Raw genomic sequence first — 13,785 nt, 5'->3', positions numbered from 1 at the left:
AAAAGGCAGAGCCACAAACTGGAAATGGCGCCCTCCTATCTCGAAGCACAGAAATTTCTGATGAGCAGGAAAAATGGGCACATGCAGATATGCATCTTTGATGTCTATCGATGCCAGAAATTCTCCTCCCTGCAGAGTGGAGACTACTGTCCGAATTGATTCCATGCGGAAGGACTGAATCCTTAGGAATCGGTTCAGATCCCTTAAATCCAGAATGGGTCTGACATCCCCATTTGGTTTTTGGACCGTAAAAAGGTTGGAATAAAAGCCCAATCCCTGGTCCTTTGCGGGAACCATCATAATGACCTCCCGTGACAAAAGTCGCTCTAACGCTAGAAGGAGCGACTGCTTCTTCTCTGGGTCTCTGGGGACACTTGATCTGAGGAACCGAGGAGAGGGAAATTCCTGAAACTCCAGCTTGTACCCTAAGGTTACTGTGGAGATTACCCATCTGTCCTGGAAGTCCTTCTGCCAGAGCTCTGAGAACTGTTGCAGTCTTCCCCCCACTCGAGCGAGCGGGGGCGCCTCTTCACGAAGAGGTCTTAGTGTTTTTCCTAGTAGGCTTCTTTCCCCAGGACTTTTGTTCCTGGGGTTGACTCTTGTTACTTAACCCAGACGGAGGAGGCCGTCGAGACTGCCTGGAGGCTGAAGCCCCTGGGGCTGGGGAAAGAGTCAGCTTGAAAGAGAGACGCTTACTCTTCTTCTTGATAGGTAAGAGAGTACTTTTCCCACCAGAGATTCTCTTGATATAGTCATCCAAGTCCTCTCCAAACAACCTTGCACCACGAAATGGAAACCCAGCCAGTAGCTTACATGGTGCTCCGGCTGACCAATTTTTCAACCATAGGATTCTACGTATATGCACCAACCCCAGTGAAAGACGAGAGGTTTGCACGATAGAATCTCTGATAGCGTCAACAACGTAACATAAGGCCGCAGGAAGGTTAGCCAACCCCTGGGCCTGCTGTTCAGGTAAAACTTTGATAACCTGCTTAACATGGTCTCTTAAGTATTGACAGACTCCAATCGCTGCAACTGCAGGTTGAGCCACTGAACCTGCCAAGGAGAAAACATCCTTCAATAGGGATTCCATCTTTTTATCTACAGGATCCCTGAGCATCTGAGCATTGTCTACAGGACAAGTCAGACTATTATTTAAGGAGGAAATGGCGGCATCAATGGCCGGTATTCCCCACATTTTAATAAACTTTTCTTCCATCGGATAAAGTGTAGAAAACTTTTTCGGCGGAAAAAAACATTTATCTGGGTGATCCCACTCAGAATAAATGAGCTTTTCAAGTAAATTATGAACCGGAAAAGCATGTGCTGTTTGAGGAGGCTTCAGTGATCCCAAAGAAGAAGAGGGTTCTTTAACTGATTCAGATACGGGCAACTTAAATGTAGAGGGGACCAATCCAGTAAGGATCTGCACTAAGACTTTCTCCTCCTGGAAAGTCGCAGAGGGTCCCTCTCCGCCTGATTCCTCAGAGGAGGAATCATCTGTCCCATCCTGATCCTCTGAAAGGGATTTGTCTCCTTTATCCCAGAGCTCCTCTTCCTGAGGGTCTTGGGAAGCAGAGGAAGGCCTAGTGCGTTTTCTTCCACCGAGTGAAGATGTAATCACGGCCATTAATATCTCCTCTAAACCACTAATGGTTAAGGAAAAAACCTCCTGTGTAATGTATACAGGGGCTGAAGTGCCGGAGGCAGGTATAGCCCCTGTCCCCAACGGCTCCCTCTGGCTAGCCGTCCCTGGCCCCTCAGGGGGGGAGGATGCTGCAGAAAGGGGTCCTCAGAACCTGAACGAGATCCCCTAGAGTCTCTGGTTCTTGGGGTGTTTGAACCTCTTCTGCCCATAGTGCAAAGCAACAAGGTGGAGGTATCACAAAATGAACACTGACTGCTGAGCAATGTAGTCCGGCTAAAAGCCTTGCTACCAAATGCCCAGTCTGGTGTTACCTTAGTAAATGCTGCCTAGGAGAATGCCTGTGTCCCACCTTACATGCGACCGTCAGCTCTGTGTCCCTCCAAAGGCTGTGTGCACCTGTACAGAGTGCTTTAAATAGCCTGCAGCTGGCCTGTGTGGGCGTCTGAGCATGCTGTGCTGACGCCCCGCCCCCCCCTTCTACCCCCCCCCCTCGAATTTAAAAAAAACAAGCGCTTCCCGCGCTGGCCAACCCCCTGGAAACAATATGGAGGAAGGCTGGGGGAGGGGGAGGAAGGAGAGAGGCCGGTAGTGATGGGCCTGTAGCCTGTAAATGGCGGCGGTGCTCGAGCGGTGTACAACCGCTTTACAGACACCTGTGGCCTCCCCCTAGCCTGGGGGGAACATTCGTACAGGAGAAACCCCCCCATCCCATCCTACCTGGAGCCAGCTGGAGACGCTGTGCAGCGTGAGAACACTGAGACCGACATCAGCATGACAAGGTATGTGTTCTTGGCAGCCCCCGGTGGTCACAATAGGCATAGCATGCATTTACCTTAAAGGAGAAAACCTACTAGAATTAAAAAATTCTGTGGAATCTCCTCTTACCTTATCCAGCCGCAGGGTTCTGTTATACAGACCCAATCTTCACCTCTCATGGTGGGCTCCGTTTGAAAAAAACGTCAGAGACTGGGGCCCCCTACGAATAGGGAGAACCACAGTTCTGGGCCTGTAAAGCACCCGGCTGGAAATTAGGCTAAAAAAACATTTTCTAATATGCGGGGTCCAGCTCTCTAAAAAGAGAAGCGTTACAGGTAAAACCTAGCTTCTTCGGACACGAGGCCCGGGTACCATCCAATTCGGCCACGAAAGGACACTTTGAATGGATCCGGTTCGCCTGGCTTGCCCCAGTATAGGATATCAGAGTATCCCCTTTGGAGCTCAGCACAGGACATCTTTACACGTCCATCACCTAAGACACTGGCATAAAAAACTGAGGTATCCCTGAAAGGGGAGGGATTATATAGGGGGTTGAACTTTCTGATAGGGTGTGCCAGTGTCCAGTCACCAGTGATACCTATATAACCCATCAGTAATTACTGTGGCTCGGTGTCCCGTGATGTTCGAGAAAGAAAAAACCTTTACAGTTTAAAGCAACTTTAAAATATGCAGCTAGAGTGAACATACTTAGAGTGAAATTTAACCAAGATGCTTTACCCATCATATCATGATTTGTGCAGCTGGAAAATGATATGTGGCTTATAATGACAGACCGCACGCCTGGGAAACAATTCATTCTTACGATTTCATTTTAATCCCTCTGCTGATAAATGAACAGTTTGGGAAGGAAAAGATGGATGAATGCCAGCTACCTTCACCAAATCTTTGTATTTCTCCTTCAGGCTCTGATACAGCTTGCTATATTTATCCACAGCAATAAGAGACAGGGTGCTCTTAAAGTCACATCTCCTGTCCTCTGTGGACCACTTTGCCAGCTTTGGCAGCAGCTCATTTTTCATCCAGGAGATTTTAGGGTATACAACGCCATCAGACTCCCAGCCTTCCGAATAGAGAGTAATGAGGGAGAGGGACCTGAAAAAATAAAAATAAATTAAAAAAAAAAAAAGGAAGAAGCAGGAGATTTAAAAAAAGGACTTTGAAACCGAAATATGAGGAAAAACTAAAGATACCAGTAATTTTAAATTACCAACCTATCTGCCCAATATATGTATTAAAGTATATCTGAACCCCCACATGAGTTTACACACTATATATATATATATATATATATATATATATATATATATATATATATATATATATATATATATATATATATATATATATATATATACATATAGATATATATATATGTGTGTGTGTGTGTGTGTGTGTGTGTGTGTGTGTGTCTATCCTTGAAAAAGTATTCATACCCCTTGAAATTTTTCACATTTTGTCATATTACAACCAAAAACATAAATTTATTTTATTGGGATTTTATTTGATAGACTAACACAAAGTGGCACATAATTGTGAAGTGGAAGGAAAATGATAAATGGTTTTCAAAGTTTTTTACAAATAAATATGTGAAAAGTGTGGCGTGCATTTGTATTCAGCCCCCTGAGTCAATTCTTTGTAGAATCACCTTTCGCTGCAATGACAGCTTTTTAGGAAGTCTCTACCAGCTTTGCACATCTAGAGAGTGAAATTTGTGCCCATTCTTATTTGCAAAATAGCTGAAGCTCTGTCAGATTGGATGGAGAGCGCCTGAACAGCAATTTTCAAGTCTTGCCACAGATTTCCAATTGGATTTAGGTCTGGACCTTGACTGGGGCATTATAACACATGAATATGCTTTAATCTAAACCAGTGGTTCTCAACTCCAGTCCTCGGGACCCACCAACAGGCCAGATTTTAAGTATTACCTTGGGGAGTTGCAGACTAGAATACTGCAATCACTGAGCAGCAAGTGATATCACCTGTGATGTATTTCATCTATCTTGCAAACCTGGCCTGTTGGTGGGTCCTGAGGACTGGAGTTGAGAACCACTAATCTAAACCATTCCATTGTAGCTCTGGCTGTATGTTTAGGGTCATTGTCCTGCTGGAAGGTGAACCTCCGCCCCAGTCTCTGCAGACTTTTGCAGACTCTAACAGGCTTTCTTCTAAGATTGCCCTGTATTTGGCTCCATCCATCTTCCCATCAACTCTGACCAGCTTTCCTGTCCCTGCTGAAGAAAAGCATCCCCACAACAGGATGCTGCCACCATCATGGGGATGGTGTTCAGAGTGATGTGCAGTGTTAGTTTTCTGCCACACATAGAATGTGGTACACCTCCCTGAGTCGCATGACCTCTGGTGCCGTCCTGGTGGTTGATATATATATGCCTGCAGAAGCATTTCCAGATTGAACCTACAACTGTTTAGTCCTATAATCTAGAAGCAAGACGTACTGGACAAAAATTCCAAGATATTGATGAACAATATGCTCTCATGTGGAGACCAAGCCCCCTGAACTGTAGCCAGCCTTAAATCAACTTGGAGAGACTGGCATCAATGGTTATTATTCCCTAAATTCCTGAAAAGGAAGAATATCAACCACCAATTTTTGCTCTGCAACACCCTGGGAACAGAGCCTTCTGGCAATACAATGCCTGGATCTTCAAGTTACAGACAGAGAGAATGATCCTCTACCAAGATCTGGAGTAGGACTGTATGTAGGGAACATGCTTTAACCTAAAAACAGCTTCCTCCTGTAGAAATATATCGAAGGAACCCCTGGAATCAAATGCTTCCTGAGCAAAGATTATTGAGGAAATGAGTATTGAGGTGTCTTCAGCAAGCCCAGCACTTGGGCTAGACACATTGTGAACCCTCCGGAGCTGTGGAGGACCCAAAGGGAAGATTCACAAAAAGAACAAAAACAAAACGGCTTTCCGCTACAAATACAGAAATCCTTGATGAGCCTGGAAACGTGTGTTTACAGATGGTTATTGACCCCGAAATCTACCTCTTGCAGAGAGGTCATCACTGAACAGATCTAGCCTATCTGAAAACAGAAGGATGTTCAGCAGCTTGAGATCGACCATGTCCCTATTTGGTTTTGAATCTGTTACCATTTAATTGTTTCACAATAACGATCCCATAACTTCTGCTCCAAGAGCAAATGCAGGGCAAAAGATTGACGACTCTGTCGCAGACCCAGACAGTCCCAAGAGGTGCACTTAACCTTCAAGGTTTCTGCCGGCTAAAGAAGGAACAAACCACCTCAGAGACTGCCCTAAGATCTTCTGGTCTGAGATACTCCCAAAACACAACAGCCTCAGATGCCTCCCTCATCCAGGTGGGGAAAAACTTACAGCATCTGGTATCCCCGGGCAGTCTCCCATCCATACACTAACCAGGCTTGATCCTGCTTAGGCTTCGATCAACCGAGATCAGACATAATCAAGGTGATGCGGCCGCAGTCTGATGAAAAATGAATGCGTCAGGAAACACTGCAATAGCAAACACCACAGTGGCTCAGATGCACCTGACACCACTGTCCATCGGGAGATGTGGACACCGCCAGATCCCTGAACCTGAGAGCGGTGCACCTGCCTCCCCCGGCTGCCTCTCTTTTCTGGAACCATTTAAATGGTATAACAGGTAAATAACGCAGCAACTATATTAGCCAACCTAATATACAGTCCTCCAAGGATGCAGGCCTAAAACAATGTTGATTTACCGCTATGTAACCTCTTAGGTATGCAAGTATGCAGGTACCCAAGTATGCCGTTATGTCAGTACCTAGGTATGCAAACATGTAGGTATACAAGTATTCTTGCCATTCCTGCATTTATGTATGCAGTTCAAGGCCAATAAGCACATATTTACCCCTAGGCAAACAAGCACACCTGTATGTAGTCCCAGGCAAATAAGCACATAGGAAGGTAGTCCCAGGCAAATAAGCACATATGTATGTAGTCCTAAGCAAATAAGCACATATGTATGTAGTCCTAAGCAAATAAGCACATATGTATGTAGTTCTAGGCAAATAAGTACATATGTATGTAAACCCAGGAAAACAAGTACATATGTATACAGCTTAATGTAAATAAACATATACAGTACAAATGAAAACATGCCAGCATGTGTTTAACCACTTCCCGCCCGCCCTATAGCGGATTGACGTCCGGGAAGTGGTTGTGTTATCCTGACTGGACGTCATATGACGTCCAGCAGGATAACATGCCGCAGCGCGCCCCCGGGGGCGCGCATCGCGGCGATCGGTGGAGCGGTGTGTCAGTCTGACACACCGCTACACTGATCTTGGTAAAAAGCCTCCGGCGGAGGCTCTTTACCACGTGATCAGCCGTGTCCAATCACGGCTGATCACGCTGTCAATAGGAAGAGCCGTTGATCGGCTCTTCCTCACTCGCGTCTGACAGACGCAAGTAGAGGAGAGCCGATCGGCGGCTCTCCTGGCAGGGGGGGTCTGCGCTGATTGTTTATCAGCGCAGCCCCCCCTCAGATCACCACACTGGACCACCAGGGATGCCACTAGGACCACCAGGGAAGGGGCAAAGTGGATGGCCAGGTATGTACCCCATGGCCATCCACATGTGCCCAATCTGTGCCAATCAGTGCCCACAAATGGGCACTGATTGGCACTATTATATCCATGATCTGCCCAGCAATGCCCAGATCTGCCCAGCAATGCTTTTTTCAGTGCCACCTGTCATTGCCCATCTGTGCCAACTGTCATTGCCCATAGGTGCCACCTGTCAGTGCCCATCTGTGCCCATCTGTGCCCATCAGTGCCCACCTATCAGTGCCCATCAGTGCCACACATAAGTACCCATCAGTGCCACCCATATATACCAGTCAATGCCACCTACGAGTGCCCATCAGTGCCGCCTATGTGTGCCCATCGGTGCCACCTATGAGTGCCCATCAGTGCCGCATACCAGTGCCACCTATCAGTGCCACCTATCAGTGCCCATCAGTGCCGCCTATCAGTGCCCATCATCAGTGCCCGTTAGTGCCACCTCATCAGTGCCACCTCATTGGTGCCACCTCATCGGTGCCCATCAGTGCCGCCGTATCAGTGCCCATCAGTGCAGCCATATCAGTGCCCATTATTGAAGGAGAAAGCGTACTTATTTACAAAAAAATTTAACAGAAACAAAGAAAAACTTGTTTTTTTTCGAAATTTTCGGTCTTTTTTTATTTGTTGCGCAAAAAATAAAAACCGCAGAGGTGATCAAATACCACCAAAAGAAAGCTCTATTTGTGGGAACAAAATGATAAAAAATTTGTTTGGGTACAGTGTAGCATGATCGCGCAATTGTCATTCAAATTGCAACAGCACTGAAAGGTGAAAATTGGGCTGGGCGGGAAGGTGTCTAAGTGCCTGGTATTGAAGTGGTTAAGCAACATGCAATTATGGAAGCATGTAAGCATGTGCAACTATGCATTTAGTCAAAACATTAAAGTGTGCATCCCTGTAAACACGCATTTATACAATACGTGCTCATGGAAACATGCACTTACGCAATAAGAAAGCATGCGTTTATGAAATGTGTTTATGCAACATTATACAACACACATCTATGCAGACGTATCTTTATGCAACCATGAATAACCATGTGTATTTATGCAAACATGTATAAACATACATGCTTACGCAACCATGTATCTTTAGGCAATCATGTATAGCCATGGATATTTATGCAAACATGTATTTTTGTGCAGACATGTATCCTTATGCGAACATGTATCTTTAGCAACCGTGTGTTTCAGCAACCATGCATTTCAGCAACCGTGCGTTTTAGCTAGTTTGCAAGCATGCACCTGCTTAACTGCAGTTGGCCCCATACTAGTCCTGTAGGATTTAGCCAAGCACATATGCATCCAATGCAGTCTCTATGTTGTTTCAGAACAGCAAAAAAAAAAAAAAAGAAGAACAAAACGCACACTATACTGGAGACAATTCCTTAAAGTGCTCCCATGCCCATGTTTTTTCCAAACACGTGTATATTTAAACATGCCTTTAAGCAACAAGTTTGCAAGCATGTATACTACACTGCACCTGCCTTCTGAGCAGTAAAAAAAAAAAAAGACACTTTCTGTCCAGGGGTGTATTGACTTACAGTTGAATCCCCCCCCCCGGAGTAAGCAGTAAATATGCAGCATATAAATCATGACTTGTGCACACTGTTCTCCCATAGTAAGTACTCACACTTTGTTAGTATCCATGGGATGCTGTCATGTCTCCAGAGGCCCTGCTGACCTGTTGACCACATGGCAACATGGCTGCCCTTCCACTTCCTGCCTATATAAAAATAGGCCATACTGAGCGAGCCTGCACCCTCTAGTGGCTGGAGGAGAAACCGCAGCCCACAAAACTAAGAGGTAAACAGCACATTGCCCCCAGTGATACACAGGACAACAGACAGTTAGATCTCTCTTTTTTTTTTTTTTTTTAAAGAGAAACTGCAAACAAATGCAGACTTACCATTCCTGTTGCAGGACTCTGAACATAGCAGGAGTTCAATCTTCACCAATCACGGGGAGCTTTGTCATAAAAGACCTTGAGAGACTGGGTCCCCCTTAATGTGGGGTCCACTCCCCTGGACCTGTATAGCACCCTGCAGGAATGCACCTTGGTCAGAACAAACACTGCACAGGGCTCCATTATGCAGGGTCCAGCGCCATAAGGCTGCATTACAGGCAAAGCCTTGAGGAATCTTCTCTCCTTCCAATGAGGCTCGAATACCATCCATTTTGGCTGATAGCTTTTTCCAATGGATCCGATTGAAGTCCATGATTCTTAATAGAACCGTCCAGACCTCCAAGTATGCTCCAAGAGGACATGCATCACATCAGTGACCACCACCTTACAGACACTGGCGAAAAAAAATGATGTGCTTCCTGTGTAGGAGGGGTTATTTAGGGGAGGACTTCCTGTTTGATTGTTCCGATTGATCTACCAGTGTCCATTCATATATAGGTGACGTATAACCCAAGTAGTTATTATAATAACCGGCTCTGTGTCCTGTGATGTAAGAAATCAGAAAATGTAAGAAAAGTTCAATTTTGGTCTCATCTGACCAGAGCACCTTCTTCCACATATTTGCTGTGTCTCCCACATGGCTTCTCGCAAACTGCAAACGAGATCTCTTATGGCTTGCCTTCAGCATTGACTTTCTTCTTGCCACTCTTCCATAAAGGCCAAAATTGTGGAGTACACAATTAATAGTTGTCCTGTGGACAGATTCTCCCACCTGAGCTGTGGATCTCTGCAGCTCCATCAGAGTTACCATGGACCTCTTGGCTGCTTCTCTAATTAATACTCTCCTTGCCTGGCCTGTCAGTTTAGGTGGACGGCCATGTCTTGGTAGGTTTGCAGTTGCGCCATACTCTTTCCATTTTCGGACAATGGATTGAACAGTGCTCCCTGAGATGTTCAAAGTTTGGGATATTTTTTTATAACCTAACCCTGCTTTAAAGTTCTGCACAGCCTTATCCCTGACCTGCCTGGTGTGTTCCTTGGCCTTTGTGATGCTGTTTTCTCACCAAGGTTCTTTAACAAACCTTCACAGAACAGCTGTATTTATACTGAGATTAAATTACACACAGGTGGACTCCATTTACTAATTGAAGGCAATTGGTTCCACTAGATTTTAGTTAGGGGTATCAGAGTAAAGGGGGCTGAATACAAATGCAGGCCACACTTTTCACATACTGATTTGTAAAAAAAAAAAAATTGAAAAATCACTTATTCCTTCTACTTCACAATTATCCGACTACGGAAGATATAAAGTGTGTTACAGTTGTGGTGTAGCAATTGCTAGAAAGCTATAGGCAAGAAGGGGAATAAAGATCATGTAACAGCCTCAATGCATAGGTATGATGGGATGGCATAAGGAATAGCAAAGGTCACTTTAATTATGGTGACAATTTTTAAACGACTATTTACATGTCAAGTAAGGGTTAGGTTTAGTAAACTGGTCAGATTTACAAAGGCTATTTTCTACTCTGCAGGTAATAAAGATGTCAAGCTGAAGATGGGTTTCTTGACAGGTCTACAAACACTGTCTGCTATATTAATAAAGTAAACCTCAAATACTCATAAAAATAAAAAGCAGTTGTTCTGCTGGTAATGCACATCTAGGGGTTAATTAAAAAAACTTAACCTGTCTGGCTGCATCCCGTTAATCAACAACTTACAGAAAACCAGAGCAGATACGCAGGGAGCATTAGAAGTGCCCAATTCCTCATAAAGCATGCAATTTAAATGTGAAAAAAACAGCCCTAATGACTTACAAAAGACAAGATAAAATGTCTGATAACAAAATAACAGCGCGTGAATGTAATTTAAATTTCAACAAAGTAAAGAGAAACTCGATTACGGCAAGTGCCAATGAATGCATTTCCTTCCAGGGAGATAAACATTCTAATGAATTATACTGATGAACAAGCAATGCTTCAGAATAATGTGGCTACAGAGATTCAAAGACGTACCAAAGAGGGTTTAAAAAGAGCCGATAATGGGGATTACTTTCATGCTGAACAGTTTGTATTTTAAGAAATGTACAAAACAAAGTAATTTAATCAAAGTTCCTTTAGAAAGCAATGCAAAACAGAAAGAGCTCCGTCACGGTTATTTGTGCGCACGGTGTGTTCTTAAAAATAAAAAAGGGGCCAATAAAGTCATTTTAAAGAGGCAAAAAATAAATTTTAACCCCTTCATGCCCAAGTATTTTTCTGAAATTTGTTGCTGACATTTGTTTTCCTAAAAAAATTACGTTAGAACCCCCAAACATTACATATATATTTTTTAGCAGAGACCCCAGAGGATAAAATGGCGATATGTCACATGGTATTTGTGCAGCCCCAAACGCTATTTTTTTGGCAAAAAAACACTTTTTTTTTTTTTTTTTTAATTTATGAAAAAAAACAGTAAAGTTAGCCCGATTTTGTTGTAGAATGCGAAAGATGACATTACGCTGAGTAAATAGGTACCCAACATGACATGCTTTGAAATTGCACACACTTGTGGAATGGCAGCAAAATACGGTACTTAAAAATCTCCATAGGCAATGTTTAAAAATGTCTACAGGTTACCAGTTTAGAGGTACAGAGGAGGTCCTGTGCCAGAATTATTGCTCTTGCTCTAATGATTGTAGCGATACCTCACATGTGTGGTTTGAACACAGTTTACATTTGCGGGTTCGACTTACATATGCGCAAGAGCACGGAAGGACAGGGTACTTAAAATTAATATTTTTTCTTATTTTATTTTTACACTGTCTCTTTAAAAAAAAAAAAAAAAAAAATTCTGATTACTTTATTTGCTGTCACAAGGGATGTAAACATCCCTTATGACAGCAATAGTCAGTGACAGGTACTCTTTATGGAAAGATCTGGGGTCTAATAAGACTCTAAAAATCACTCCTTTGCACTTAAAATGCCAAGTTTGTCTGTCATTTTTTAAAATTTGGCGCCTTCAGTAAACTGGAAGTGATGTCATGACATCGCTTCTGGGTTACTAGATCCGAGACCCGATCGAAGCCGTTTCAGGCTTTGTTCGGGTCTCCGGCCAGCCGCGGGCGAGTCGGCTGGTCGCTCAGTCCTCCGGGTGGGACAGGAGAGCCCGGGTGAGCCATGGCTCCTTGGGATAACAGCCAAGTGTCTGCCAGCTGCATTCATTGTTATCCCAAGAAAGTCGACCGTTTAATCTAAAAAAAACACGGTATCGGGGTGATGCGTGCAGTTGCATGCATTACTCCTTTACAACCCCTTCAAAAACTGAGGCCGCATATTTGCTTACAGTCAGCGTGAAGGGGTAAAAATAACAAACATGTTATACTTACCTGCTCCTAACAGCCCCGATCCTCCGCTGCCACTCCTGTCCCCTCCCTAGCAAGCCACTTGCCATCATCTTTTAGCCCCCAGGGACACTGGTGTGACTTGTCATACAATTTGATAGTTTCAAATAGCATGACATGTCGCACCCTATTTTGCGCAATGGAAGCGGTCAAATCGTCGTGACTCCGACTCCATGGGAGTTGCACCAATTTTGAAAGTAATTCTTGCACTACTTTTTGCAAGTTTCAAATGCGACTTGTATAGACATCTGTGCATGAAGTCGCACATATGTCTTCCAAGTTGCACTAATATGCGGCTTAGGAATCGTGCGATTTCAGGTGAAGCTGCACGATTTCAAAGCCGCAATCGGTGTGACCGAACTCCAGGCAAACACCTAAATACATAGCTGAAACATATACATGAGATCTGTGTTACCCACCAAAGGATTTAAAAATCTAACATACAGTATATGCGAAAAATTGTTCCTTCATATTTGATAAGTTTCAGCTATAATTCGTATCCATACGAAGTTTAAATTGTAACTAGCTTTACCGATGTAGATGTTTTTTGTCAATAATTTACTCGCATTATTTGTTGTTAAAATATGCTTAATAAAACTTTTTTTTTTTTTTTTTAAATTGCTTAAAAAAACAAAGTAAAAAAAACTAAAACCATAATGCAATGAAAAGAAAGTGTATACACTGCTTTTGCTGTAGATGGATATAACTCTGTTCTATTAGTTAAAGGTATAGTTCATCTTTGGGACCATGTTTCATGTTACACCCATATTTAGGGTGTTCAATCCGCCAACACAACAGTGATGATACTGCATTTGTGCCAATTGTTTTATTCCTCCAGCCCCATAACAGAAGGCCTGCACCTCAGTACAGACCTGGAGCTGGGATGTAAATGTAGAAGTCTATGCATTGCACACATAATGCACTAATTGTGGTTGTAATGCTTTGCAGGATGAAAATGAAAAAAATAATAAAAGCACATATTTGGTGTGGTTAGTGTGTTTATAACATTTTTGCATAAAAGATGGACTATGCCTAAAACCTTATACCTACAGAAGTATTTCAGATGCACAAACAAAAAGCACTCCAAATTATGAAAGAAGATAAAGAAAAATGCAGAGGGACAGCAGCAATTATCACCCAAATTAGCAGTTAGGCTACTCTCACACTGGGGCGGGGAGGCGGGCTTTAGCGGTAAAGCGCGACAAATTTAAAATTTTTTAATTTTAGCGGCGCTTTTCGCCCGCTAGCAGCCAAATAAGGGGTTAAAAGCACCCGCAAAGCGCCGCTGCCGAAACGCTTTGGCAGCGGTGCCCATTGATTCCAATGGTAGGGGAGGTGGAGGAGTGGTGTACACACCGCTCCCGCACCGCCCAAAAGATGCTGCTTGCAGGACTTTTTCTAACATCCTGCAAGCGCACCACCCCAGCGTGAAAGCACTCGGGCTTTCACACTGGGGCTGCAGGGGAGGCGTTTTTAAGGTGCTTT

The 13,785-nt window shown here is 43.8% G+C and overlaps 1 protein-coding gene across 2 annotated transcripts in view; it reads right to left on the bottom strand.

Annotated features, from left to right (window-relative positions):
- Positions 1 to 13,785, bottom strand: part of TRMT44 (tRNA methyltransferase 44 homolog) — a 115,263-nt gene that overhangs the window by 80,588 nt on the left and 20,890 nt on the right. For both annotated transcript variants that reach the window (XM_073610797.1, XM_073610804.1), the window contains exon 3: positions 3,298 to 3,517. In XM_073610797.1, coding sequence (XP_073466898.1) covers positions 3,298 to 3,517 — 220 coding nt within the window. The remainder of the gene's footprint in view (positions 1 to 3,297; positions 3,518 to 13,785) is intronic.

This window comes from Aquarana catesbeiana, linkage group LG01 (genome assembly GCF_042186555.1).
Source record: "Aquarana catesbeiana isolate 2022-GZ linkage group LG01, ASM4218655v1, whole genome shotgun sequence".
Lineage (NCBI taxonomy): Eukaryota > Metazoa > Chordata > Amphibia > Anura > Ranidae > Aquarana > Aquarana catesbeiana.
This window is presented reverse-complemented; position numbering and strand designations above follow the sequence as displayed.